Source organism: Bufo gargarizans, chromosome 5 (assembly GCF_014858855.1).
Source record: "Bufo gargarizans isolate SCDJY-AF-19 chromosome 5, ASM1485885v1, whole genome shotgun sequence".
In the NCBI taxonomy this organism is placed as follows: domain Eukaryota; kingdom Metazoa; phylum Chordata; class Amphibia; order Anura; family Bufonidae; genus Bufo; species Bufo gargarizans.
The window spans coordinates 14,580,092-14,607,591 of record NC_058084.1 but is presented as its reverse complement, the minus strand read 5'-3'; the positions used below and the strand labels follow the sequence as shown (position 1 = coordinate 14,607,591).

General features: G+C 48.0%; 1 protein-coding gene across 12 annotated transcripts in view; it reads left to right on the top strand.

Moving 5' to 3' along the window:
* PTK2 (protein tyrosine kinase 2) overlaps positions 1-27,500 on the top strand; it is a 451,150-nt gene that overhangs the window by 408,608 nt on the left and 15,042 nt on the right. For 11 of the 12 annotated variants that reach the window (XM_044292786.1, XM_044292783.1, XM_044292785.1 and 8 more), the window contains 10 exons: positions 1,548-1,648; positions 3,314-3,429; positions 4,698-4,798; positions 6,123-6,212; positions 7,350-7,554; positions 15,059-15,170; positions 17,025-17,111; positions 18,977-19,114; positions 20,788-20,919; positions 24,451-24,513. In XM_044292786.1, coding sequence (XP_044148721.1) covers positions 1,548-1,648; positions 3,314-3,429; positions 4,698-4,798; positions 6,123-6,212; positions 7,350-7,554; positions 15,059-15,170; positions 17,025-17,111; positions 18,977-19,114; positions 20,788-20,919; positions 24,451-24,513 — 1,145 coding nt within the window. Of the gene's footprint in view, positions 1-1,547; positions 1,649-3,313; positions 3,430-4,697; positions 4,799-6,122; positions 6,213-7,349; positions 7,555-14,349; positions 14,492-15,058; positions 15,171-17,024; positions 17,112-18,976; positions 19,115-20,787; positions 20,920-24,450; positions 24,514-27,500 lie in introns of those variants that run through there. The other variant, XM_044292789.1, reaches the window with a different exon arrangement.

Genomic DNA, 27,500 nt, shown 5'->3' with positions numbered 1-27,500 from the left:
CCTCTGTGCAGGTGGAGGAAGCAGGACCCACAGGCTTTGTGTACTAGTGGGCAGGAGAAGCAGGACTCGCATGCTTTGTGTACTAGTGGGCAGGAGAAGCAGGACCCACAGGCTTTGTGTACTAGTGGGCAGGGGAAGCAGGACCCACAGGCTTTGTGTACTAGTGGGCAGGGGAAGCAGGACCCACAGGCTTTGTGTACTAGTGGGCAGGGGAAGCAGGACCCACAGGCTTTGTGTACTAGTGGGCAGGAAAAGCAGGACCCACAGGCTTTGTGTACTAGTGGGCAGGAGAAGCAGGACCCACAGGCTTTGTGTACTAGTGGGCAGGGGAAGCAGGACCCACAGGCTTTGTGTACTAGTGGGCAGGGGAAGCAGGACCCACAGGCTTTGTGTACTAGTGGGCAGGAGAAGCAGGACCCACTGGCTTTGTGTACTAGTGGGCAGGAGAAGCAGGACCCACAGGCTTTGTGTACTAGTGGGCGGGGAAGAAAAACTTAGACTTACAGGCTTTGTCTGTTAGTGGGTGATAAAGCAGGACTCACAGGCTTGGTCTATTAGGCTGGGTTCACACCTGAGCGTATTCGATAAGCGCTTTTTACAGGCGTTTTTATCGGGCGTTTTTGAGGCGTATTTTGGGCGTTTTTGTATTAACCACAGAGGCATCCAATGAAAAACTGCCACAATATGCGCGACAGTACGCCCCAAAGAAGCTCCTGTACTTCTTGGGGCGTAGGGCGTTTTACAGCGCGTTCGTATGTGCTGTAAAACGCTCAGGTGTGAACCTAGCCTTAGTGAGTGGGGGAGCAGGACTCGCAGGCTTTATGTACTAGTTGGCAGGAGAAGGAAGACCCACAGGCTTTGTGTACTAGTGGGCAGGGGAAGCAGGACCCCCAGGCTTTGTGTACTAGTGGGCAGGGGACGCAGGACCCCCAGGCTTTGTGTACTAGTGGGCAGGAGAAGGAAGACCCACAGGCTTTGTGTACTAGTGGGCAGGAGAAGCAGGACCCCCAGGCTTTGTGTACTAGTGGGCAGGAGAAGCAGGACCCCCAGGCTTTGTGTACTAGTGGGCAGGAGAAGCAGGACCCCCAGGCTTTGTGTACTAGTGGGCAGGGGACGCAGGACCCCCAGGCTTTGTGTACTAGTGGGCAGGAGAAGGAAGGCCCACAGGCTTTGTGTACTAGTGGGCAGGAGAAGCAGGACCCCCAGGCTTTGTGTACTAGTGGGCAGGAGAAGCAGGACCCCCAGGCTTTGTGTACTAGTGGGCAGGAGAAGCAGGACCCCCAGGCTTTGTGTACTAGTGGGCAGGAGAAGCAGGACCCCCAGGCTTTGTGTACTAGTGGGCAGGAGAAGCAGGACCCCCAGGCTTTGTGTACTAGTGGGCAGGAGAAGCAGGACTCGCAGGCTTTGTGTACTAGTGGGCAGGAAAAGCAGGACTCTCAGGCTTTTTCTGCTAGTGGACGCATCACTGATACAATGTTAGGTTCTGTGACCTGTTATCGTCCTCTGGCAGTGTTACCTTTTATAATCAGCGCCTTCTCTCTCTGCAGTAACGATGCGGCAGTTTGATCATCCGCATATTGTGAAATTAATTGGCGTGATCACAGAGAACCCGGTGTGGATAATCATGGAGCTGTGTACCCTGGGAGAGGTAAGCCTGGCGTCAGCACGGTATTTGGTATATGGACTCACTGGTGACTAAGCTGGAGTGTGGACAGGTTGTGATTGCTTTTTGATTGCTTTCGGGCAATTAGAGCTGAAATCTCCCAGCTTCCCATGTCCACACAGAGCTTAGTCTGGTAATTTTCATCGTGGGTTGTCTTTATACCATGTGCACATCTGATGAGCAAAGCTGACCTCCCTCCAAGCTTTTAAGGTTGCTGTTTGGCAACAAGCTTGCTGACTGTTTCCAATAGCTGCGTACACCTGCAGTATAGATGCTGGAAGAGGTTTGGAGCGGCCCTGCCATGACAAGTATTCTCCTGCCTTTTCCCAATCTGTCTCGAAGGCCTCGTGCACACAAACCATGGCTCCACGAAATATGGATTCCATCCGTGTGATGTTCGCATTATTTTGCAGACCAGAATAGGACATGTTCTGTAATTTGCGGACAACGCGCAGATGACCTGTCCTATTCTAGTCCACAAAATGCAGTCCACAAACCCATTGACGGGGATGGGTCTGCAAAAAAAAAAATGCAGATGATACACGGGGCAGAAACTGTATTATGTGGATCCGCGGTTTTCTCTCCACAAAATACATATGGTCGTGTGCATCCAGCCTAAATTGACAAGAAATTTGTATTAACGTCTTACAGTCGTCTTAAAAAGGACCTTTCATGCGATTTTATCAAGGGAGATATATACTGATACTTGCGGGCTGATGCTGCCCCCCCCTGCTTTTTTTTTTTTTTTTTTTTTTTTTAAATATGCCTCCTATGCCCCGTCGGATTTCTCCTGCTTAGTATGCTAATGCTGAGCATTGGAGCAATGGGGAGGAGACGCAGTCTTTTTCCGTGGACGTCTCCTTCTCCCCTGGCTGTAGCGCTGTCTAATCGCAGCTCAGAGCGTCACAGCCAGGGAAGTTTTTTCTGCCTGGCTGTGACGCTCTGCATTGCAATTGGACAGCGCTACAGCCAGGGGAGAAGGAGACGCCCATGGAGGAAGCCTGAGTCTCCTCCCCATTGCTCCGATGCTCAGTATTAGCATACAAAGCAGGAGAAATCCGGCGGGGCATAGGAGGCATATTTTAAAAAATCAAGCAGGGGGGGGTATCCCGCAGGTACAGGTATGTATCGCCCTTAATAAAATAGCATGAAAGGTCCTCTTTAATTTACATGGTTGATTCTTCTCCATTCATGTCTAAAGCTAAGCTCAGGCTAAATGTAGCTGATGATCTGTCTCCAGAAAGCACATGTGACGGAGCTCAGCTGTCTGGTCGCAATCTGACTGCAGGGTGGCGCGAATTTCGTTACCACGGACATCCCTCAGAACTTTGAACACAAAGCTTTGTATGCGACTAGAGGAGGCAACTTGGAATAAATCGCAGTCTCCTGCATAACGGAAACCGGACGGATCTATTATGCTGCCCATAGACTTCCGTTATGCATTTCGTCATGGAATTGCGTTATGGTCCGTGGTAACGGAATCTGTAATGCAATTCAGCATATACCCGAACTTCAAAACTTGAAATTCGCTCATCCCTAATTGCAATAGCCTGATTCTGCTCAACCTAGAAGGCAGATCATGCGGCGTTACCCATTGTGCAGTTACGACTCTGTTAATGTGCTTTGTCTTTTTTTTTTCTTTGGTCGCAGCTACGATCTTTCTTACAAGTCCGAAAATACAACCTGGATCTGGCATCGCTGATCCTCTACGCCTACCAGCTCAGCACAGCACTGGCCTACCTGGAGAGCAAGCGCTTTGTACATAGGTGAGAGCCACGCCATTCACGTCCTAGGATTTCAGTTTGTATGCGGAGACGTGCGATGATCGTAGAAGTGAGAGTGAACGCAGCACATGCGGGAGGCAGCCATATCTTAATAAACCCCTTTTTCCTCTTAGGGCTTTCACATGACCGTATTTTTGGTCCGCCTCTGATCCACATATTTTGTGAATCAGATGTGGACGGATTTATTTCAAGATGCAGACAGTATGCGGGGTACTGTCCACATCCGTATGTAAACATGGAACATATCCTATTCTTGTCCTTTTTGCGGACAAGAATAAACGTTTCTAACAAAGGGTAGGACGTGCTGATCCGCAAACACGGAACACACGCGGTCGGTAGCCGTGTTTTGTTGATCTGCAATTTGTGGGCAGTAAAATGGATACAGCCGTGTGAATGCCCCCATAAGGCGATCATCTCCTGGTGAGCCATCAGGCAGATAGTGACCTCTGCTGGTGATGGTGGGCAGGTGACATCCCATCACCAGCTCACCATAGAAACCATGATTACAATGAAAGGGGGTGTATGGCTGGAACAGATGCGATAAGTGTCTTTGGTAGGGGTAAGTCCTCTGGCGCCATCCTGCCCCCTAGAACAGGGTCATTTATAAATGCATCAAAGGTTTTCCTGTAAATTTCTATACTGGTAGCATAAGGAGCCGATGAGCGGTCGCAAAACTGACCGCTGAGTGTCCGGCCGCTGGTCCTGCCATGGATTTGAGGACAGTAGCTGTGTCCGTGCAGGCCATGGAGCAAATTTATTATACGATTTGTGCCGGTTTTCTGCCGTAATAAAGATGCAAATTTTGACTTATTATTATTTTACTCACTTTATATAGCGCTGACATATTCTGCAGCGCTGTACAGACTCTCATCCCTCGCCATCCCCAGTGGAGCTCACAATCTAAGATCCCTATCAGTCTGTCTGTGGAGTGAGGGAGGAAGCACAAGGAGAACACGCAAACTCCACGCACACGTTGTCCTTGGTTGGGTTCAAACCACTGAGCCGCCATGCCCCCTATATATGCCATTATGCACAAAAAGTCTTTACGAACTCTGCTGGGGATAAGTTTCTGCCCGTGAGTGGAGAAAAGATCATTCTCCATTGCAGTGAATGGAAACTACAGAGTGCGATGTCCTGCAGAGGGGAGCTCCGCGCTGGAATACCTCCTGTAATGGTCTGCCTTATATACAGTATATGCCGTCCTCTGTGGTACAGACCCCTCTATTAATAACGCCGCCTTTATTCACCAGGGATATCGCAGCTCGGAACGTGTTGGTCTTGTCTTCCGACTGCGTCAAGTTAGGAGATTTTGGTCTTTCGCGGTATATGGAGGACAGCACGTATTATAAAGGTAAGGGGTTAATGCGCTGTGTTCTGTCACTTACAGAGATTTCTCCCCTGTGGGAAACCCAAGGGTGCCGCCGGACGAGATGGATTTTCCGCCGCTGCGTGTCTGCGTTGGTCCGTGCTGACCTTGCATGTGGATTTTGCACAGATTCAAAGGGTGAAATCTGCGGCATACATTTCCATGCAGTGTCGGCTGCAGCTTCTCCACCACCTGTGAACATGGCTTCCAGCTTCTTTTTACTTTGAACGTTTTAGATGTCTACTTGCTGTCAGTGAATGGGAACAGAGTTGCCAACATCCAGAGGCTTAAAAATCTGTCCTGGCCATGGGCTGCTCGGACTTATTGCATGAGTCCCCCGAAACACAGGAACAAAATCTTTGACCTTTGTTTTGTTTTAATTTTAACTCTTTCATGACTGGGCCTAAAAAATGTCCAGGCAACTTTTTATTTATTTATTTATATATATTTTTTTGCGCGTGGTGCTTTAGTGATCTTAACTTTTTCTTGACACTTTGAGCTTTTCATTACAATGGTTTTTTTTTTGGTTTTTTTTTTTGGTTTTTTTTTTCCTTTTTTCAGGTTTAATTTGGAGGAAAACCGCTAATTCATATTAAAGTAATTCTTTTTAATTATAGCTTTTTATTTCTTAAATGTTAAAACTGACACAAAAACTAATTATTGCAATGGGTTCCCTATTTTGGGCCGATCGCTTTGATATATAACATGCGTAGGTTTGATTGAACGGGGCGACTATGGTGTGATGGTTTCCGTTCGCGACTGCATTTTTATTTTTTATTTTTTCTCTCCCCTTCCACTGTAACTGGGGCATCTCCACAGGAGCCCCAGTTACAGGAGAAAACAGCCCCCTGTGGGGGCATTACACACAGGCAGAGCTGATCAGGGTCTCCTGCTCCAGACACCCCCGGCGGTCATGTGACCGCCAGGACTAACGGAGGAAGCGGCTCTGCTGCGCTGGAGAAGGCAGAAGCGGTAATAAGCGGCTCCTGTCTTCTCCTCTGGGTCCCCGTGGTGTCTGCTAGATTGCAGGAGCTTTAGTCCCAGCGCTGCCTGCGCGTGTGTATACGTCCTGTCAGTACGGAGCATGTGCAGAGAGGACGTATATACCCAGTGGGCAGTCGGGAAGGGGTACAGCGCTCGCCATCTCCAGCAGTTGTGAGTGGCAGTATTCATGTCACTGTGGGGTGACACAGGACCCTCAGTTTTCTGATCATTGGGGGTTCCAGCAGTCGGACCCCCACTGATCAGGTTCGGTTTACATCTTGGCGCACCCCTTTTTAATAACTGAATGTCTTTTTTTCTTGTGCAGCTTCCAAAGGTAAACTGCCCATCAAATGGATGGCTCCAGAGTCCATTAACTTCCGGCGCTTCACCTCCGCGAGTGACGTGTGGATGTTTGGTGAGTGCGTGCAAAGGTTTGCCTTATTTCTTACCATTTTTTTGCTTGCGGTCAGTGAATGGAAATGTTTTTATTTTATATTTACACCCAGGAAGACTTGCATACTTTTTCACAGTCACAGTTGTATCCAGACGAGACAAACCTCTGTTCAGCTTTTTGAGAAGGTGGCGGCGCTCTCCGTGCTCACCAGGCTCAGCGCCGTACATTGCATAGTGGCCGCGCTTGGTATCGTAGCTCAGTCCCATTCACTTCAGTAGGGCTGAGGAGCTGCTTGGCCACGTGACCGATAACGTGTCGTCACTGGCCTAAGAAAAGCAGAGAGAAGGCCGCGGCGTTCACAGGGGCTCTGCTGATCGGCGGGCCCCCCCCCACAGATCAGATACTAATGACATAGCAGAAAGGTCATCAGTATTAAAATCTCGGAATACCCCTTTAACAGACGTATTTATCAGTGCTGTACACCAGAAAATGTATAGAAGTAAAAAAAAAAAAAAAAAAAAGTTGGTGTCGTCGTCGAATCCCCACTGATCACTTACTGATGTCCTGTCCTGAGGATCGGTCATCAGTATTAAATACTCACACGTGCCTTTTAAACTATTGTCCAGTCCTCAGGAAAGTTCATCAATATCTGATTGATTTGCGGGTCGGACCCCATCCCCCCCCCCCGCCGATTAGCACAGCGCCATACATTGTATAGTGGCCGTTCTTGGTATTGCAGCTTAACCCTGTTCTCTTGAATGGGACTGAGCTGCACATTGGCCATGTCCATCGGTCACGGGACATCATTGGCTGAGGAAGAGGCAGCATTGCTCACCCAAACTCTGCAAATGTAGCTGTCTGTAACAACTTTCTTGCTTTTCTTTAAATATTTACCGTCTCGTACAGATCTGGTATTTCTCACATCTGAGTATCCGTCACAGTTGCATCCGGTCTAGACAATCCTCTGATATATTTTACCTGCGCTGACACATTGTTGCAATCTCAGGACGAGGGACAGATTTGCAACCTCTTTTGGTGTCCGTCCAGTAATCCAGGATCTCTGATAATCCGGCACATGTCCCATCCGGTTAATGTCGGATGAAAGGAATTTTCCGTGGATGCCGAGCGCTGACTAAGGTTGTGTTTTTGCTTCCTTAGGCGTGTGCATGTGGGAAATCCTAATGTATGGCGTGAAGCCCTTCCAGGGCGTGAAGAATAACGACGTGATTGGTCGGATAGAGAACGGCGAGCGCCTGCCCATGCCGCCCAACTGCCCCCCTACACTCTATAGCCTTATGACAAAGTGCTGGGCGTACGACCCCAGCCGGAGGCCGCGGTTTACGGAGCTCAAAACACAACTAAGGTAAGAGAGGCCGCCCGTGTATGAGGACACGTGCAATAAAGTTTTGGTGTTTTTGATTGAAATTCTGTTTTAAAAAATAAATAAATAATACAAACGGGGAATTTTTTTTAAATTAAAGGGGGTTTCCAACAAAGTCTTCCCATTGTGTGATGGCAGCGCAGCTTTCTATTAAACTTTGAGGGAGATTTATCAGAAGTGGTGTAAAGGAAGGCTGGTTTAGTCGCCAATGGCAACCGATCCGATTTCACATTCCATTTTTTGGAAAATGAAAGGCGGAATCTGGTTGCTACGGGCAACTAAAACAGTTTTACTTTACATCACTATTGATAAACCTCCCCCAAAGTGTTTGTTGCTCGCCACGATCTCTGCTTGCTTTCAGTGAGTGAAAATTTTATTTTAGATTGGGTGTGTTGCGGCGGTCAATGGAGCTGTCCGAGACACTGAAAAGACAATTCAGGATGGCGGGCAGGGTGTGCGCAGGACCAGACTCGTACCTGTCCATTCCCAAAAATTTGCACGGTCTCAGGCCGAAAATGGGCAGGGCTGATACAAATCCCTCCCACAAATAGCTGATTCTGGGTGGGCCTGGGGTGTTCCCGGGGGCGGGGCTTATATGCCACAATTATACCAACTCAAGTGTTGGTAAGGATGTCCATGGGATAGCGCATCAATATGTGATCAGTCCGACTGCTGAGGACCAGCCGAGGACCTGTGACATCACGTGCAGTGCCCGGCACAGCCACTATCCGATGTGTGGCGCTGTGCCTGGTACACGATGAAAAGTCTGTAGCGGTTGTCCAACACCACAGTCCCTTCCAGCAGTTGATCGTTGGGCTACAGTTTTTTTCTTCATTTTAATTAAAGGGGATATCCGACTTTTTTTTTTAAACTGATGACCTGTTTTCAGGATAGGTCATCAGTATCTGATCTGTGGGGGTGCAGCACCTGGGACCCCCACCAATCAGCCGTTTGAGCAGACAATAAAGCTCCGGTGAGCACCGCTGCTTCCTCACAGCGCCGTACATTGGATAGTGGCTGTGCTTGGTATTGCAGCTCAGCCCCCATTCCCCTTGAATGGGACTGAATTGTGTCTAGGCCATGTGACCGATTTAATGGGACGTCACTGGTCTAGGATAAGCTGCGAGAAGACCTTCTCAAATAGATGACCTATCCAGAGGGTAGTCGTAAAACGCCGAAATTTTTATTAAAAAAAACAAGAGTCGTCACCCCTTGTTGGCCTCAGCCACTTTATCCGAATTCTATATCAGTAAAGTGGAACTGGTGCTTCATAAATACGACTCTCATCCTGACCGCCATATTTCTTAGTGTTTGTGCAGCCGACAGCTGGCATTCATCTCCAGCTTCTCCCCTATTACAAAGCCGCCTGCCTGCGGCCACCACAAGGGGGAGCTCAATTCATAAGAATTGATGCAGTTACTATTGACTGAAATTGCAGCTGTAGTCATCTGTCTGCACTGGACTCCCCCTAGTGGTGGCTGCAGGAAAACTCAGCCTTTATTTATTTATTTTACATCAGAAAGAGGATGAGTTCAGAATCGGGGCCCCTGTCCCCTGGGTCTCCGCAGCCATCTCATGGTCTGCTGTCAGAAAAATATAGCACAAATCTCTCCTGTCCTGATAGTTTGCTACAGTGTATCGGTGCAGGCAAAATCAGCCTGGAGTCCAGACTTTAAAGCTGATTGTCTTGGCTCAGTACATTGTAGCAAACCCTCAGTTGTACAAGAACGAAATATAAATGTTCTCATTCACTGGCAGCAAGCAGTGATCTTGAAAATATAAGAAATTGAAAGCTGACAATCTATTTATTGTACAGAGATGAAACCTAATTGGTCGGGGTGGGGGGGGGGGGAATCCCTCTGATCACCAGAGCAGGGTGTAGTGTTGCGCCGATCGTGACCCCCCCCCAACTATAGTGTGTGTATTCATATATATATATTGAAGTGAGATCTAAACAAGATGCCCTGATGCTGCAGGTGAAGATTTTTCCCACGTAACCCCTGGTGGAGCCTTAAAGGGGTATATTCCCATCTGGGACGTTGATGGGACAGATAGGAGCCCTCCCACCTCTGGCGACCCGCTCCCATCCTAGCAATATGCAGATGGGAATACCTCTTTAAATCCCTTAATCTCCTTGGATTTTATCTGTTTTCCTGAAGATCGTCCGTTCCCCAGATCAGACCTGTCTCTTGCTGCAGCAGCCCCCCCCCCCCCCCCCACTCCTCAGTGATAGCGCATACGGTATGTACATTTTAGAGTCCACTGAGAGGGTCCTAAATGCCACTCGTGATTCTGATTGTGCCCTGAGAAGCCCCCGGATCTCAGCATCCTACACCCCAAGTCTTTATCAGTAATGATGGAGGTCAAGCAGAGTCGCACTCCAGATGTTCTACTTATGCGGGTTGGTCATATGGCGGGATATTGCGACCTCTCCTAACGCTCGGTGCGGACATGCGCCCTGCCGTAGCACCTCTCCAGCAAAACCTCTGGACCGCCCGCAGTACGGGACCAGGTGAGCCATGTCCCATAAGTTCTTTCCCACCTGGTCCTTGTTTTATCCCCCAGATTTCCGCAGATCGATGGGTAACGTAGGGGTAAGTGAAGGCCTTCCCACCCAGACCCGGCAGTGACCCGATCGCCTGGCTACATGACTGGTTCGGCTCTGCTACATCTGGGTCACCCTTCAGTGTTATTGAGGTGATGTGAGGATAGGGCGGTTATATATTCATCGGGACAGTACATTTAATTTCCAGGAATAATTCAGCGGCGTCTTGTAAGGTTCTCGATTTCTTTAAATACAAATTTTCAAAATAAAGTCGCTGCCCGACTAATGCAATAGAAGCGGAACCCGTGACTGCGCTCGTCTTCTCGCGTCCGCTCTGTGGGATCAATGAGCGTCTTGTCTTCTCACCCCGTGTCCATGAATGAGGCCTCTTGTAGGATTCCCGCCTGAAGATCCACTTGTTCTATTTCCGATCGTCGCGCTCGCGGATAAACACTTCTGAGACTTTCTGCGTCTTGGATTTCATAGGAAGCAGCCAAGATTGTATTAGAATCCTGTGTTCCATACATGACGTCTTATTACGTGTTTGCAAGGGAACATTTTCTTCCTTGTATTGTTAATTGGTCAGATCAAAATGGAATGTATTACTTTGTTCGGGGGGGTCTATGATATTTTGAGGGGGTAGCTGGGTCCGTGGGACAGGAATCCACAGATTGGCTGCTTTTTTTTTTTTTCTCTGCTCCCCAGTGCTCAGCTATGTGTACTGATGAAGCAGAGCTGCAGTGTAAAACATGGGACGTGTAAATCCAGTGTTATGCTGCTGTGCCGCCTTCACACTGCAGCTTTTCTTATTCGGGTTGGCTTCAATGTATAAGCACAAGGCCGGCAGAGAATAGCAGCGTTACTTAAATACAGTTGCAAGAAAAAGTATGTGAACCCTTTGGAATGATATGGATTTCTGCACAAATAGGTCATAAAATGTGATCTGATCTTCATCTAAGTCACAACAATAGACAATCACAGTCTGCTTAACCGAATAACACACAAAGAATTAAATGTTACCATGTTTTTATTGAACACACCATGTAAACATTCACAGTGCAGGTGGAAAAAGTGTGAACCCCTAGACTAATGACATCTCCAAGAGCTAATTGGAGTGAGGTGTCAGCCAACTGGAGTCCAATCAATGAGATGAGATTGGAGGTGTTGGTTACAGCTGTCCTGCCCTATAAAAAACACACACCAGTTCTGGGTTTGCTTTTCACAAGAAGCATTGCCTGATGTGAATGATGCCTCGCACAAAAGAGCTCTCAGAAGACCTACGATTAAGAATTGTTGACTTGCATAAAGCTGGAAAGGGTTATAAAAGTATCTCCAAAAGCCTTGCTGTTCATCAGTCCACGGTAAGACAAATTGTCTATAAATGGAGAAAGTTCAGCACTGCTGCTACTCTCCCTAGGAGTGGCCATCCTGTAAAGATGACTACAAGAGCACAGCGCAGACTGCTCAATGAGGTGAAGAAGAATCCTAGAGTGTCAGCTAAAGACTTACAAAAGTCTCTGGCATATGCGAACATCCCTGTTAGCGAATCTATGATACGTAAAACACTAAACAAGAATGGATTTCATGGGAGGATACCACAGAGGAAGCCACTGCCGTCCAAAAAAAACATTGCTGCACGTTTACAGTTTGCACAAGAGCACCTGGATGTTCCACAGCAGTACTGGCAAAATATTCTGTGGACAGATGAAACCACAGTTGAGTTGTTTGGAAGAAACACACAACACTATGTGTGGAGAAAAAGAGGCACAGCACACCAACATCAAAACCTCATCCCAACTGTGAAGTATGGTGGTGAGGGCATCATGGTTTGGGGCTGCTTTGCTGCGTCAGGGCCTGGACGGATTGCTATCATCGAAGGAAAAATGAATTCCCAAGTTTATCAAGACATTTTGCAGGAGAACTTAAGGCCATCTGTCCACCAGCTGAAGCTCAACAGAAGATGGGTGTTGCAACAGGACAACGACCCAAAGCATAGAAGTAAATCAACAACAGAATGGCTTAAACAGAAGAAAATCCGCCTTCTGGAGTGGCCCAGTCAGAGTCCTGACCTCAGCCCGATTGAGATGCTGTGGCAGGACCTCAAGAAAGCGATTCACACCAGTCATCCCAAGAATATTGCTGAACTGAAACAGTTCTGTAAAGAGGAATGGTCAAGAATTACTCCTGACCGTTGTGCGCGTCTGATCTGCAACTGCAGGAAACGTTTGGTTGAAGTTATTGCTGCCAAAGGAGGTTCAACCAGTTAATAAATCCAAGGGTTCACATACTTTTTCCGCCTGCACTGTGAATGTTTACATGGTGTGTTCAATAAAAACATGGTAACATTTAACTCTTTGTGTGTTATTAGGTTAAGCAGACTGTGATTGTCTATTGTTGTGACTTAGATGAAGATCAGATCACATTTTATGACCAATTTGTGCAGAAATCCATATCATTCCAAAGGGTTCACATACTTTTTCTTGCAACGGTATGATATAATGGGCGAGCACTGTGAAGGAGGTAGCCGTTGATTACTTTATGACTGAATTAATTCATCACAGTACTGCAGCATTATTTGCATTTATACATGGTGGTATTAATTCAGCAGAGTATAGACGCAGTACTTGAATATGGCTGCTTGTATTTATTAGGGCCAATATTTGAACATGGCAGTATTAATAAAGCAGAGTATAGCAGCATTACTTGAACATAATACAGCAGTATTAATTCAGCAGTATAGGGGCATTACTTGAACCTGGTATGGCGGTATTAATTCAGCAGATTACAGCAGCATTATTTGAACATGGTGTGGGAGTATAGAGAGGTAGTGTATGGCGGTATTCATTGGTGAAGACTATATTTCCTCTCCACACTGCACTGACGAGTGACATCCCCTCGTGTCTGTGCCTTACCCCTATTTCATTACTAGTGATTGATTTGTGTGTGTATTGCCACTAATGGCGGTTTTACAGTCGTCCTGACCATTTGATAATCCGCCACGGGTCTGGTCAGTGCCTGATTTTACATTAGAAGTGCAGCCCCGCTGACGGGTGAATGTCGGAGCTACTTGCGGGTTTCTGTTTCTTTCCAGTGTCTTTTTTGCCAGAGAACGGTCGTCAGACGAGTGGTGTCTGCAGCTAAAAATACAGCGTTTGGGAAAATGTCAGCGTGTGACTCCTTGGCCCCGGGTTCTTGTTGTTCGGCAGCTGGAGGCCAGCGCTCTTCCATGGCTTGGGGTCCCTGCTCTACATTGTGTGGGGGAGGGGGTCCTGCACTAGTCTGGTTGGCGCTGCGTTGTAGACATTTTTTAGATATTGGGGTAGAAAAGTTTTTGAAAGCAGAAGATGAACCATAGAGGACTGTTGTATTTTAGGCCCTCGGTCGTCCATTACATTCTCTGCCCAATAATCCGGACTCTCCGATAACCCGCCTGCCCCTTTATCAGATGAGACCACCTGCAACTTTCGATTTTGCTTTTTGTTTAGTGTCCTCCCCATGTTTAAGATCTCTGCTTGCTGTCAGTACAACGGCGCACTTGTATTTACATCCAGAGGCTGAAAACCTCCACAGATCTACTAATTCTCACAGCTGAGGGTTTGTTACTGCTGCATCCAGCCTAAGCAATCCTCTGTGAACTAATCCAGTAGTATCCTTCTCTCTATCCTGAAGTCGTTACAGTGTGTCAGCCTGGAGCGTAGACTGGATACAACTGTAGCAGATCCTCAGCCGTGAGAATTACTAGGTCACGTTTTCAGCCACTGGATAGAAATCAATATTCTTTTCACCCGCTGCAAGCAGAGGTCGTGGGAAGGATCAGTCTTTCCATTATTCCTTTTGGAGCTACTTCTGGCTTTCGCTCAAAAAAAAAAAAAAAACTGCATGGAGACCTGCATGTGTGATTCCAGACTAAGGAAGTCTCAGGAGCGTCTGAAGCATGCAGTGTTATTTCAGCGCAGCACAGCAGCCATGTGTTCGTGTTATCACCCACCAGATAAATATTTCTCCTCGCGTCTGACATGCAGGTGACCATTTCTGCAAGGGAAGTGAAATTGCAGCCATCTCTTCCTCTGCATGAGTAATATGGGAAAATATTATCCACTTGAGGGGAAGGGGGGCGGGGGGGGGTTTGGACCCGTCCGCAGAATGTCATGTAAAAAAAGCCTGACGGGGCGAGGCAGTGCCAGATCTGGGATTTGGTGGCCTTGACGAGAACCTGCAAGAGCTTTCAAGTCACCAGAGAGATTCCAGGCTGAGGTCTCTGGACTGATGGCTCCCGTCCAACATTAACAATCCACATAGCAGAGCTGGGAGGCGGCAGCTGCGAGCCGGGGATCAGTTGCACACTGTCACGTTAGCTTTTTCTGCACAGCCTGGGTAAGTAGTGACGCGGGGTTACCGCTATTTTTGCATTGGACATGCACAGATGTAGCAGAGCTGAAATTGGTAATTTACTGTTTGAGGCCGGTATGGTTTATAATTGTGTAGTGCAGTTTTCTGCCAGCAGTCCTATGTAAAACTGCAGCTAACACTGTTGTGACAAGTACAATGAGCTTTATAGTGTCGTCACTCTCTCCTCAGAGTCTCCTGCTGCACCTGTGGTTTTTCTTCTACGCGGCCGACTCTTCGGCTGCGCCCCCGCGGCCGACTCTTCGGCTGCGCCCCCGCGGCCGACTCTTCGGCTGCGCCCCCGCGGCCGACTCTTCGGCTGCGCCCCCGCGGCCGACTCTTCGGCTGCGCCCGCTATAACGCCATACTTCTCACATTCCTGTTTTTGTAATATTCTTGTCTTGCACAAAATAGTCCTTGCATTAATCCCTGGGAGGGGGAGGGGGCTTCCTCTGCTGTGACAGCTGACATTCCCCCGCCATACGTCCTCCTCTGATGTCCCGCTGCCCGGCTTCACCCTCATCTCTGTTTTTTTTTTTTTTGGTTTTTTTTCAGTACGATACTAGAGGAGGAAAAACTGCAGCAGGAAGAGCGGATGAGGATGGAGTCCAGGAGGCAGGTGACCGTGTCGTGGGATTCAGGGGGCTCTGATGAGGCTCCACCAAAGGTCAGTCACTTATCGGGGGGCATATATTTTTTTTTTCTGTATATCGACTTTTATATGTATGTTCAGCAGTGGGAGAGCAATTACTAATGTTGTTTGCCCCCCCCCTCTTATTCATTAGTTTCTGGAGATTTAGACCCCAAATGTTTTTGTGGCCACTGTCCTGGTATTGGGGGGGGGGGGGGGGGGGTTGCTGGCTTCAGTCTCTGGAAAATAAGACACTTAAGTCCTGTCGATCAGCGGTGCCCATAGCATATATGCCGCTGCTTATCAACTCAGACGCTGCTGCTGACCCTCCCCCATTTAACGTGCGGTTGTACTATACCATGCAATATACAATTTTACATTTGTTTCTATATTCTTTACTGTAACAATTCTTCATTTTTTTTTTCTCTGCTTGCTGTCATTGAATAGTAATGTTATATTTAAACATTCACATTACAGTGCAGTAATCAGGGCTGTGTCATGTAACGAGCCGTGCACCTCTCGCGTCCAGGAATCTGTTTCATAATCTACAAAGTCTCCTACTGAATGACAGCAAGCAGAGATCTTTTAAAATGAATCGCAAAAAATTGATATTAAAAAAAATGGAATAGGTTTTCATTATACAAAGAATTACTGAAACCAGAATGTTCTCTTAAAGGGGTTGTCCAGGATTGTACTATGGATAGCCTATCCTCCCGGGTACTACACCTCTTCATCCATTGTGTATTGGACGGACCTGGTGACTGCAGTGAATGGTCACCAGCTCCAGCCGCTACACTACGGATGGAGCCGTGACCCCGCTCTGTAGTCCAAACGCATTCAGTGCGCCCGGCGCTATTCATTTTGTCCAGACTCGTGGATTTTGGGGTTTCCTCACCATATACAAATTCTCTGCTTGCTGTCAGTGAATTTTAGGTTTGAGTTATCAAAGGAAATTGCTATTGGATGTGTGGCTTCTCAGATCTGAGCCAAGACGTCTCGGACGTTGTATTTATTCATAGTCTTCTATCGGCTGCAGAGTTTCCTCTCAGGAAGCCGCTGTCCTGATGTCGGGGCAGTTACAGCTTTGTGAGACTCGTCGGTGCAGGAAAAATAACAAGAGCATTAAAGTTTTATGTCGATATAAAAATAAGGATACAGGGAGGGAGCGGGCATGAAATACGGGCGGGGGCCTCAAGGTGCCAGGCCTCGGCTTCATCGTACTGTGTGCATAGAGCTTTATGTGGAATCTCCGCTATCGGGCCTTCGGTGTATTTTAGTGCCACCTTCCAGCCATGTGCGTTGGACATGGATAACGGATCAGCGGCTAAGTGATAAGCGGCACCTTTTTAACCCTATAAATAGAAAGGCAGAGTCCTTGATCAGCAAGGTCAGAGGTTTAAAGGGGTTCTCCGCTTCGATAGAAGGGTCTCTTGATAATAGACAGATTATAAAGCTGTTATCAGCGTTGACTTTCCCTGCAGCGCCACCACAGGTGGGATGATGCATTACCTGGTGCTCCTTCAGACCAGCGGGTTGTGTGTGTAATGCAAGACATGACGGATCCTCCAGAGCGAGAGGCGCTCCTTATAACCGCTCTGATGAGGCTCCTGATTCCCCCCCCCCCCCCCATTAATCCAGGGGTTATGAAAATAGAAACGCGCGTCCTCGTGCCATCGGTCGCCCCCTATAAATGGGCATTCAGTGCTGCGGCCCTTGTCGTTCTGTGTAGGGGTCTTGTTCTCACGATGGAGGAGGGGAGGCGTTTATTGACATGAATCCGTTGTAGAGGTCGGAGGGTCATCTCTGTGGTCTGTGCACCTGTCCCGGCGCCCTCTGCTCGGGGCGTCATTGGCGGCAGCTGCTCATTTCTCCTCTGTTCTTGGATTGCAGCCCAGCAGACCCGGATATCCGAGCCCAAGGTCCAGCGAAGGCTTCTTCCCCAGTCCCCAGCACATGGTGCAGCCGAACCACTACCAGGTAACGCATAGCGCACGTCCTGTTCTTTATCCGTGGCTCTGTATAAGGACTGGAACTGAAAGGGCTCTTCCCTCGGCAGGTCACGCTCCGTTACGAGTACGGTGCTCGGTTATTTCTGGCACTCCCGTAGAGAATGATTGCAGCGCCCATGCGTGACCGGCCATTCCACTCATACAGGGGAACAGGACCCCCTCCCCTTCTCGGGGTCTGTGGCGGACCCTACAGTCTGAACCTACGGATTAGGGGATTTGTTAAAAACTTCACAATTGTTTTACATGAGCTTCAGTACCAGGCACGGCCTGTAGTCGAGAGAGGCGCTATTTCTGGGGTAAAGACAATTACATTGCCAGATCATCGGATAGGATGATATTATATTATTTACCTGTATGGGTAGATGGTCTCGTAGGTGCTGCTACAAGGAGGCCACGGACAGGCAGACATATTGTAGACCTTAAAGCTGACCGTCCAGTTCTCGAGAAAATAATATTGTTCCTGCGGAAAGAACAGAACATTTTTCACCTTTTGAGACGCAGATCTACCCATTTCTTGGCTCCTCGAGGAGGCCACACGGCTTCTCAGACGCACACCGTACATTTGGTAGTCGGAGACGCTCCCTCCTGCCCTTGTATTGTCCATGTGATCAGGGCTGGACCAGTAGGAGGTGGTTTGGGTCTGAGCAGCTGTGCGGCCATCTTGGATGACAGAAGAGGAGCCCGGGAACTGGCGGATCTGCAGTTACAAAGATGAAACGGAGGTAAGTGTTCATTCCGCAGGTTATGTGAATTCTTCTTCTTGAACCGGAGGGCCCCTTTAACTTCCTCGGAAGTCCCCACATGACGGCTGAGATCCCGGTGTTCCTGATGCAGTAAGATAATGGGTTGCCGTGCCTTGTGGTGGCGCTATTTCTCAGAAATTACTCCTGAAATACGACTGAACACAGAAGAGGTATGGGGCGGCTCCCCGCTGCGCCTCTCCCCCAAACCTACCCACTTCTGAAGCGAGCGTAGGTTTAGAGCAGGGATGGTCAACCTGCGGCCCTCCAGCATGCCCACACTGCCTACAGCAGGGCATGATGGGAGTTGTAGTTTTACAACAGCTGGAGAGCCGCAGGTTGGCCATCCCTGGTTTGTTAGGCAATTCCTAGCTGCACAACAGAAGGCAGTGGTTTGCAACATCCATCTGTTGAGAAACTACAACCCTCAGCATGCGTTGACAGCTGCTATGTCGTCCTTCCCCTTTAACACCTCGTCGCCACGTTCCAGCAGAGTTCAGGGTGCATCATTTTAGGTCACAGCTTGGAAGTGTTTACTAATGGGAACTGGGATTGCAGCGTACATTGAGGTATGTAGGTTAGACCCTATTAGCAGATCGGGCGAGTCGAAACACGCGTAAAAACACGAAAGAGGATCCTCTGCGTGTGCGGCTGATGGGGGGAGGGGAGCTGCCTGGTTATGTAAGGGGGAAACTCACAAGTGCAGGCACCTAGAGGGTTAACGGCAGCTGCATCATCCTGTGGAGTAGTAAACCTGCCTATACATTATGATAAATGAGCTCTAGTCACATCCAAAGCACCAGCCATAGTTCTCCACGTCTATACTACAACCCTGCATCTCCCATAATGCAGCGCAGCAGATCACAGGCTCTATAAATCCTGAATTTGCTAGGAGGTATTGGATAGAGTAAATCGCAGCTTTGGGTGTGACTAGAGTAGATGATGTCACTTTCCTCTAGCTAAGTAAAGCAAATGATTTAAAAAATTGTAGTTCGGTGCCATGGCCTCCAGCATGCTAGGAGTGGTAGTTTTGCTGCAGCCGTAGAGCCACTGGTCTGAGGAGTGCGACCCCATGATTGTCCTCTCTCCGTAGGTTTCTGGTTATCCCGTCACCCACAGAATCCCATCCATGGCTGGAAATATTTACCCCGGCCAGGCCGCCGTCTTAGACCATCACGACTCCTGGAACCATCGGACGCAAGACATCAACATGTGGCAGGCTAATCTGGAGGTACGGAAAATAACTACACCTCTCCGCGCCTCGGCTGATTATCTGCTGGTTTGATAATGCAATAATATTTCCTCCAATGAGAGTGAAGGAAAGGTTGTCACAGCACCGCCCCTAATGGATGACCACACAGATATGTGACTGGTTGTCTGGTATCCACTTCCATGATATTGAGCGTCCCATATGGAGCGTATTAGCGTGCGGCAGGTGCCGGCTGTGTAATGCACAGTGACTGCCAGGGATCGGTAATGTCTCCGATCCTGATCATTTACCCTCTAAGGTGCTGCTGTCAATAGCAACTACGGCATCTGTGTGGTTAGACTGATGGAGGGGGCTCCCTCTGATCTGAGCCCTCGCCGCAAAATTTTGGGGCCCCATACGGTTGCTATGGCAGCCTACGGCCTTGTGAAGGCTCCCAGGCCCATCATAGTGAGCTGCCTGCGTCAGGACTTAACAGGAAGCCTATTTAAAAAAAATATCTATATTAAAAATTCAATTCGCCCCCTTTTTCCAATTTTAAAACAAACAGTATAAAATGAGCATCATTGGTGTCGCCACATCCGAAAAATGTGTGAAATAATTAAATCTAAAAGCCGTAAAAATAAAGAATCTAATATATTTTTTTTTGGGCACATTCGCCCCTGCAACAAAAAAAAATGTAATAAAAAGTGATCAAAAAGTCAAAAATAACTGGCAATAAAAATTACATCTCGCGCTCCAAAAAATGAGCCCTCACACAGAGCTGCCGACAGAAAAATAAGAAAGCAATGGCTGTCAAAATGTGACAATGCGAAAAAAAGTTTTTTATTAACAGTTTAACAGTTTTTTATAACAGAAACTTTATTAATTTGGTATCGCAGTAATCATACTGACCCGCAGAATCATCTCCTCGCGTCGTTTTTAGCACATAGTGAACTCTTCAAAAACAAAACTATTGCTTTTATTTTTATTTTATTTTTTTATTTCACCCAATTTTTTCGTGTTTTTCCCCAGTACAAGCTGTGGTAGGTTAAATGGTGCTACTAAAAAGTGCAAGTTGATTCATTTTTCCATCACTTTATACACTGCTAGTTTCCAGGGGTTCTGACCACCCTGCAATGTAGCAGCGGTGGTCGTGCTTGCACACTATAGGAAAAAGCGTCGGCCTACGCGCGATTGTGGCCACCAGAGAGGCTGGTGCTTTTTCCTATAATGTGCAAGCACGACCACCACTGATGGATTGCAGGGTGGTCATAACCCTGGAAACTGGCAGTGTATAATGTGATGAAATAAATGAATCCAGCCAGCAAGGGGAGCAATATGGAGAATCACAATACATTAGTAAGTGCCTTGTATTAACTTTCTCTACATGGTGAATGCCATTTGCTGAAGTAAGACAACCCCTTTAAGGACTTAACCCCTTAGTGACCGCACACATTTAAAAAAATATATATATATTGCATTCCAAGAGCTATAACTTTTGTTTTTTCATGGTCTTATTTTTTGCAGGACAAGTTATAGTTTTTAATCCACCATTTTGGGTACATGTAATGATTGAATAAAGCAGCTGTTTAGCTAAAAGAAAACTTCGTTAACGTCAGTAATAAGGCGCATTAGTGGTCACTGAGGGGTTTTTGTGTCATTGTGCGGAGGATGATCCGGTATTCAGTATGTTACTGTGTGACCTCTGCACACAGGACTCGGGGCCCCTGGACATGAGGTGTTTGGGGCAGGTTCTACCTACACATTTAATGGAGGAACATCTAATAAGACAACAGCAGGAGATGGAGGAAGATCAGCGCTGGCTGGAGAAAGAGGAGCGGTTCCTGGTAATTATACATGTTCTTCAGTCATTCAGATTCTGTATCATATGTCAGATATTCATAAATCAAAATGGGAAGCTCCATCCAAACACTCGTTATAACAGAACGGTTGTGTTTTTTTTGTTTTTTTTTGTGTGTAAAGTAGTATTTTGTGTTTTTTAATGGCGCAGTTTTGGGCACATACTTAATAAAACGCTCCTAGGTCAGACCTCAGATCAGGCCCCCAGAGATGAGATAAAAAAATGAACTTACCTCTCCTACTGTGCAGGTCCGGCGCTCTCTCCTGCAGTCACCTCTCCTACTGTGCAGGTCTGGCGCTCTCTCCTGCAGTCACCTCTCCTACTGTGCAGGTCCGGCGCTCTCTCCTGCAGTCACCTCTCCTACTGTGCAGGTCCGGCGCTCTCTCCTGCAGTCACCTCTCCTACTGTGCAGGTCCGGCGCTCTCTCCTGCAGTCACCTCTCCTACTGTGCAGGTCCGGCGCTCTCTCCTGCAGTCGCCTCTCCTACTGTGCAGGTCCGGCGCTCTCTCCTGCAGTCGCCTATCCTACTGTGCAGGTCCGGCGCTCTCTCCTGCAGTCGCCTCTCCTACTGTGCAGGTCCGGCGCTCTCTCCTGCAGTCACCTCTCCTACTGTGCAGGTCCGGCGCTCTCTCCTGCAGTCACCTCTCCTACTGTGCAGGTCCGGCGCTCTCTCCTGCAGTCACCTCTTCCTGGTCTTCTCTGGGCCCGCGCTATACGCAGTCAGGACAGTGCGCTGCGGCCTGGAGAAGACGGGGAGCGGTGAGTACAGCAAGCTCTAGCAGTGCCTCACTCACCGCTCCCCGTGCCTACTGCTTACTATTCAGCGCTTCCATAATGGGAAGCGCTCGCTAGTATTTGCTTTATAAGACGCACTTCCGTTTTTCCAGTTTTTTGTTTACTGTGCGGTAATTCTGTGCTCACACTTAACTTTTTGACAAAATATCAGTTTTTGTGAAACCTTTCTTTCTTTTTAGACTTTTTTGTTTTTTATATATATATAGATTTGAAATATATCAAAGGATGTGAACAGCCCCTTCAATTTATTTTTTTATTTTTATTTTTTTATACCAAGCAGGCATTGGCTTTTTGAACAGGTATTGCTTTTGCAGAATATAATCTGTTATGATATACCGGTATATTTTTTTTATACTGTTGACGTTTGTATTTTGGTAATATTTGAAATACTGAAGTTATTGATAAATTCATTCTTAGAATTTTAGTTAATGGACCCATTTTTTTTTTTCTTTTTTTTTTTTCTGTTCACCATGCATTAAACATACCAAATTAATAATAGTTGGGCTACATTCACACTACCGCAAATTGCAGATCTGAAAAACAAGGATACCAGCCGTGGGCGTTCCGCATTGTGTGGCCGGCGCTATGTAGAAAATGCCTATTCTTGTCTGCGATTGCGGACAAGAATGGGACGTGCTCTATATTTTTGCGGGGCTGAGGAACCAAACTATGGATCCGCATTTTATGCAGCTGCATTGAAATGAATTGGTCCGCACCCATTCCGCAAAATTGCGGAACAGATGCGGACCCATTCATGTGGTCGTGTGAATGGACCCTTAATTTGCTGTTTCCAGCAGGCTCAAATATGCATTTTATTGATGGTGAATTGAAAACAAAGTGTGTATGTATACTAGGTCATCAATCTCTGATCGGTGGGGGGTCAGATCCCCTGCACCCCCACCGACGAGCTTTTGCCTGCGGAGTCCAAACCTGCTGCTAGCACTGTGAATGGAACAGGAAGTGTAGTGGCCGTGCTGGGTACTGCAGCTCAGCTCCCTTATAATTAAATGAGCTGAGCTGCAGTAACCCTGTACAGCCACTACCCTGTGAACGGCGCTGTGCTTCCTGTTCCATTCACAGTGCTAATTCTGATGCCAGAGGCTGCAGGGAACAGTTGATCAGGGGGGTGCGGGGTGTCAGAGCCCCACTGATCGGATATTAATGGCCTGTCCTGAGGATATGTTATCAATATTAGGAACCTAGAAAACCCCTTTAACAATCGGAGACCAGCTGTATGTGTTACCGTTCAGTTCCTCCATGCCTGAGGCTGTTAGTCTGCACATCTGGATTGCTGCACGCACAGCGCCGCCGCCGTCTTCAGAAGCGCTGACATAAAAGGTGGCAGACGACCCTCGAGCGGCTGCCCTTGAAACGCAGCACAGTGGTCGCCAAGTACTTAAAAGTTCTACACCTTTCCTACATACTCTGTTTATTCTTCGCCCTCCAAGATCTCTGCTTGCTGTCACTGAATCCCAGTTTTGATCATCTCTTCACACAGCTGCGGGTCTCTTCAAGTTCGTTAGAGGTCTCTTTCCCAACTAACTTAAGGTGGGATTAGGCAAAGACAAGGTTTGTCAGAATATATCCATTCACTGACAGCTAGCATAGATCCTGAAAATTTTAAATGTATATGTAACAAGCTGTAGAGTCTGTAGGGTGTGTGCCTTAGCCACGAGGAGGCAGAGGAGAGACATGTCTAATCTGCCCCACACGTTGCGTTATGTATGTTACGCCACGATTGTCGTTTTTGTGAATTTGCCCCATTTTGTAACGTTCGCACCTTGTAACAAATGTTTCCACCAACTTGTTATGCTAAAGGTGCAGGGAGACCCAGCGGGGGAGGAGGTGATGGCCGAAACCTCATGTCAGCTGCGAAATCTAAGGTGTGAAAGGTCACGGACTGAGCCGGTGGTTACTGCCCCTTTAAATGGCACCTATTACTAGGCGGCCGCGCAGGTGATTACTGCCCCTTTAAATGGCACCTATTACTAGGCGGCCGCGCAGGTGGTTACTGCCCCTTTAAATGGCACCTATTACTAGGTGGCCGCGCAGGTGCTTACTGCCCCTTTAAATGGCACCTATTACTAGGCGGCCGCGCAGGTGCTTACTGCCCCTTTAAATGGCATCTATTACTAGGCGGCCTAGTGCAGGTGCCGTAGAGCGCCATATCTGTGAGCTGGTGCATTCCTGTGGGCAGGGGGCGGCAGACATCACCTCCCAGTAAATGCCTCTACCTGTTGACATGTCGTGTCTCTGAGGGGGGGGTGACTCACGTCTCAGGAAGCATGAAGCACGCATCGCCCCAATGTACGGACCCTCTCCTGTCACCCCGGGCACGGCGGGCCCCGGATGATGATCTGTGCAGCCGCTGCTCCCCTCGCTCTTCCTGTATCATATCCTCCCTCCTTATGCAATGCTAAAACCATTGAGTAATTGGCCCCGCTTCCAGTCCGGCGGCTGCAGCCAAGACGAGAGCACAGCAGCCTTCCTCCCGCAGGAAACTGGGATTAATGCTGCCGCTCGTCTGCCGTCTCCAGAAGCAGATCCTCCGCTCGCCATGCAAGTCTTCAAGTGCTGTGTGGGCAGAATGGTAGGGGTTAATGCCTCCGGGGAACAGTTCGCTTGTTTTTCTTACGGAGCAGTGGAATTTTTTTTTTCTGCTTTTGAATTTAGCTGTTTTTTTTAATGATTTTTAGGTATTGTTTTTTTTATTTTCCTTTAGAAGCCTGATGTCCGGCTTTCCCGAGGAAGCATAGAGCACGTAGACGGGAGCATACAGTGTCCGGTAAGTGTCCGCGTCCTCGCAGCATGTGTACGGATCGATGTGGCTCCCACAAAATTTCTGGTGCACTTGTTATAATTTCTCAGTGTTCTCAAGATCTCTGCTTGATGTCAGTGAATGCGGAACGGTGCTGTTGACATCTGTAGGCTGAAAGTGTAAAGAAAAGTTCTGCAACTTCTCAATTTATTTATATATTTTTTTTGTGTCAGTTCTTTACTGTTTTCCTGATCTCTGCTGGCTGTCAGTGAATGTGAGCGATCTTGTTTACATGCAGAGGCTGGAAGCCAGTCCTGACCGGATACATCTGAGGGTTTGGTAAAATTGTCTCTGTGAATCTGGACTGGTACATTTCTACGTGCACCGATACATTGTAGCAAACGATCAGGCCAGGAGAGATGCTGCCGATTGTCCGGATGTAATTGTAATGAGAGAAGTTTGAGATCTGCTTCCGTTAGTTGATAGCAAGCAGAGTTCTTGGAAAGGAAGGGTTGTCAGACAACCGCTATTAATGCCTTCGGCTCAGCTTCATCTGTGTGGGGGCTGAAGGTGTTGCTATGTGGTTTTTTGGGTGGTGACTTGTATTTTTTCCTTTGTGTTGGAGGTGCGAGGTTCTAGACGCCTCTGATATCTGAGCTCATGTGAGGAGCAGAGATTCTGCAAAGACTCGTGCAGGGATTAGGGGAAGGGGCGATGCTCTGCAGATAACAGGGGGCGCTCTCTTCCTATTTACGAGAGTTGTGGTCGCCAGGAATGCTCGTCAACGGCGCGGATCCAGAGAAAATTTGCTGCATTTAAAAAAAATTCATCTTCTAAGTGAATGGATCTGTTGCCGTAGAAACTGTAAGTGTCGCAATCAGTCAGCGCAGCCGCTTCCACCACACGTCTATTGCTGCGCAGCGCTGGGTCTGCAATTTTAGGACGTTTCTCCTTTAAATACAAAATAATAGGACCTGGGTTACTGCTTCTGCCAACAAATCTGCAGACACATCGCCCATCAGGAGTGCGGGAAAGATGGGTAACTCAACCGTATGAAAATCCAGCCTGTCACCCAGCTTCACCAGGTGGTCGTGTGGGTGTCGATGGGAGCGTGGGAAAGACGGGTGTCCAGTCTGGAGCAGGGCTGTCATGAAAACGGAACTGCTCACCCAGCTTTCCTACAGTCCCAAACGGCAGATCTACAGCGGTATGGGGATGGCTAATGAGCGTGGGAAAGATGGGTGGCAGTTCTGCAAGGCTGTTATGAGAATTCCACTTTTCACCCAGCTTTCCTAAACTCCCAGCAAGTCTGCAGCAATAGGGGATTTGATGGTGGGGCGAGTGCATGAGGAGGCCACTGCCTTTCTGGAGTGTTGGAAAGATGGGTGACAGTCATAAAGATGGAACCGGTCACCCAGCTTCACCCATGGAGCGTCCCACCTCTCACCCAGCTTTCCTAGAGTCCCGAATAGCAACCTGCAGCGTTATGGGAGTTGGGGAGGTTTGGTGCACAGGCAGGCCACGTTGCACTTCTGGAGTGTGGGAAAGATGGGCGACAGTTCTTGTGCAAGGCCGTGCTGAAAATCCAGCTTTCCTAGAGTCCCAGCAAGTCTGCAGCAGTATGGAGGTTGGGGATGCGGAGTGCGCGAGGCCTCAGCTCTCCCAGATTCCTGAAAAGCATATTTGAGGCCTAGGAGTTGGAGTGTCTTGTGTGCAGACGGAAATAACATTGGCATTCAGGAGTCTGGGAAAGACGGAGAGCGCGTCTTGTGGGGCACGAAAATAAAAATCCAACTGGTCATCCAGCTTTCCGAGAGACGGATGATGACTCTTGTACAGGGCAGAAGACTGGTAGCTGGGGAGCTGGGCGTTAGAATATTGCAAGCTCCACCTGCCACCCAGCTTTCCGAGGAGCAGATATGTAGGAAGTGCAGACGTCTCATGGACGGGGACCGACAAATATTTAGCTCTGCTCTGGATTCCTTTCTCATCCCAGGGAACGCTCGACCTCCTGCTCCCCGGGGTGAGGAACGCTCGGATGCCTGTGGTTGGAAGTCCATGAAAGGAAAGCCGGAGTAATCCAAGGTTTAGATAAGACGACAGCGGCTGAATTCCACCCCCCCCCCCCCCCCCCCTTGTCTTCTCCTTCCCATCCCAGAGTAAGATTCTCCAGCCTCAGAGCTGCGATCTTGTCACTGCTGCAGCCAAAGCACATTTCTCCTGGATTGCACTTCATATTTCACAGGGTTCAGGGTGAAAGCAAGTAAACGGAGGAGCATGAAGACCGGCAGCTGGAGCGCCGCGCGTCCGCCTCACAGTGCATCAGAAATGAAGCAATTCTCAAAAAAAACGATTGTTTTGTGTATGCAGCTCCTGTGCAGGCCGCTCTGTCTCCATGGTAACGGACAGTAGTAACAAACTGCAGCTGTATGAGCAAGACTGGGTCAGACGCCTGTAGAAAGGGAAATAATGTTGCTATTCACTGACAGCTAGCAGAGGTTGAGAGTGGTGAGGATTAGAAATGCAAAGAGAGCATATAGTGTAATATTTTTGAAGGTTTATATATTTTTTTTCCTAGTTTTTTCTCTTTTCAATTTCGCCATTTAAAACAGTTTCCTCGTCCTTGTTAATTTTTTGGATTCCCAATGAGAACGTTGTGTCCCCGTGTCTGTACACCCCCCCCCCCCCCCCCAGTAAGTGTTGATGGCGCGCTCTTTATTTCACAACTCAGAAGTGGATTCCAAAAATGAGAAAATAACTTTTATGAAACGTGACGGGAGCGGGGGAGGTTTCTCTGAACACGGGGGGGGTCGCCCTTTCCTTTATTTATACTTGTTTTTATTTCCCTAAAATTTATATAAATTTCCTGTATTTTCTCGTAATCTCATTGTTTATCCCCAAGTTGGAATCTTTTGAAAACGGTCGTCTGGTGAATCGCCAATTAACAAGATATTTGTGTAGTCAGTGGGACTGTGATAACTGCGTTAACCCTCTGCGGGTCACCGGCGAAAAAA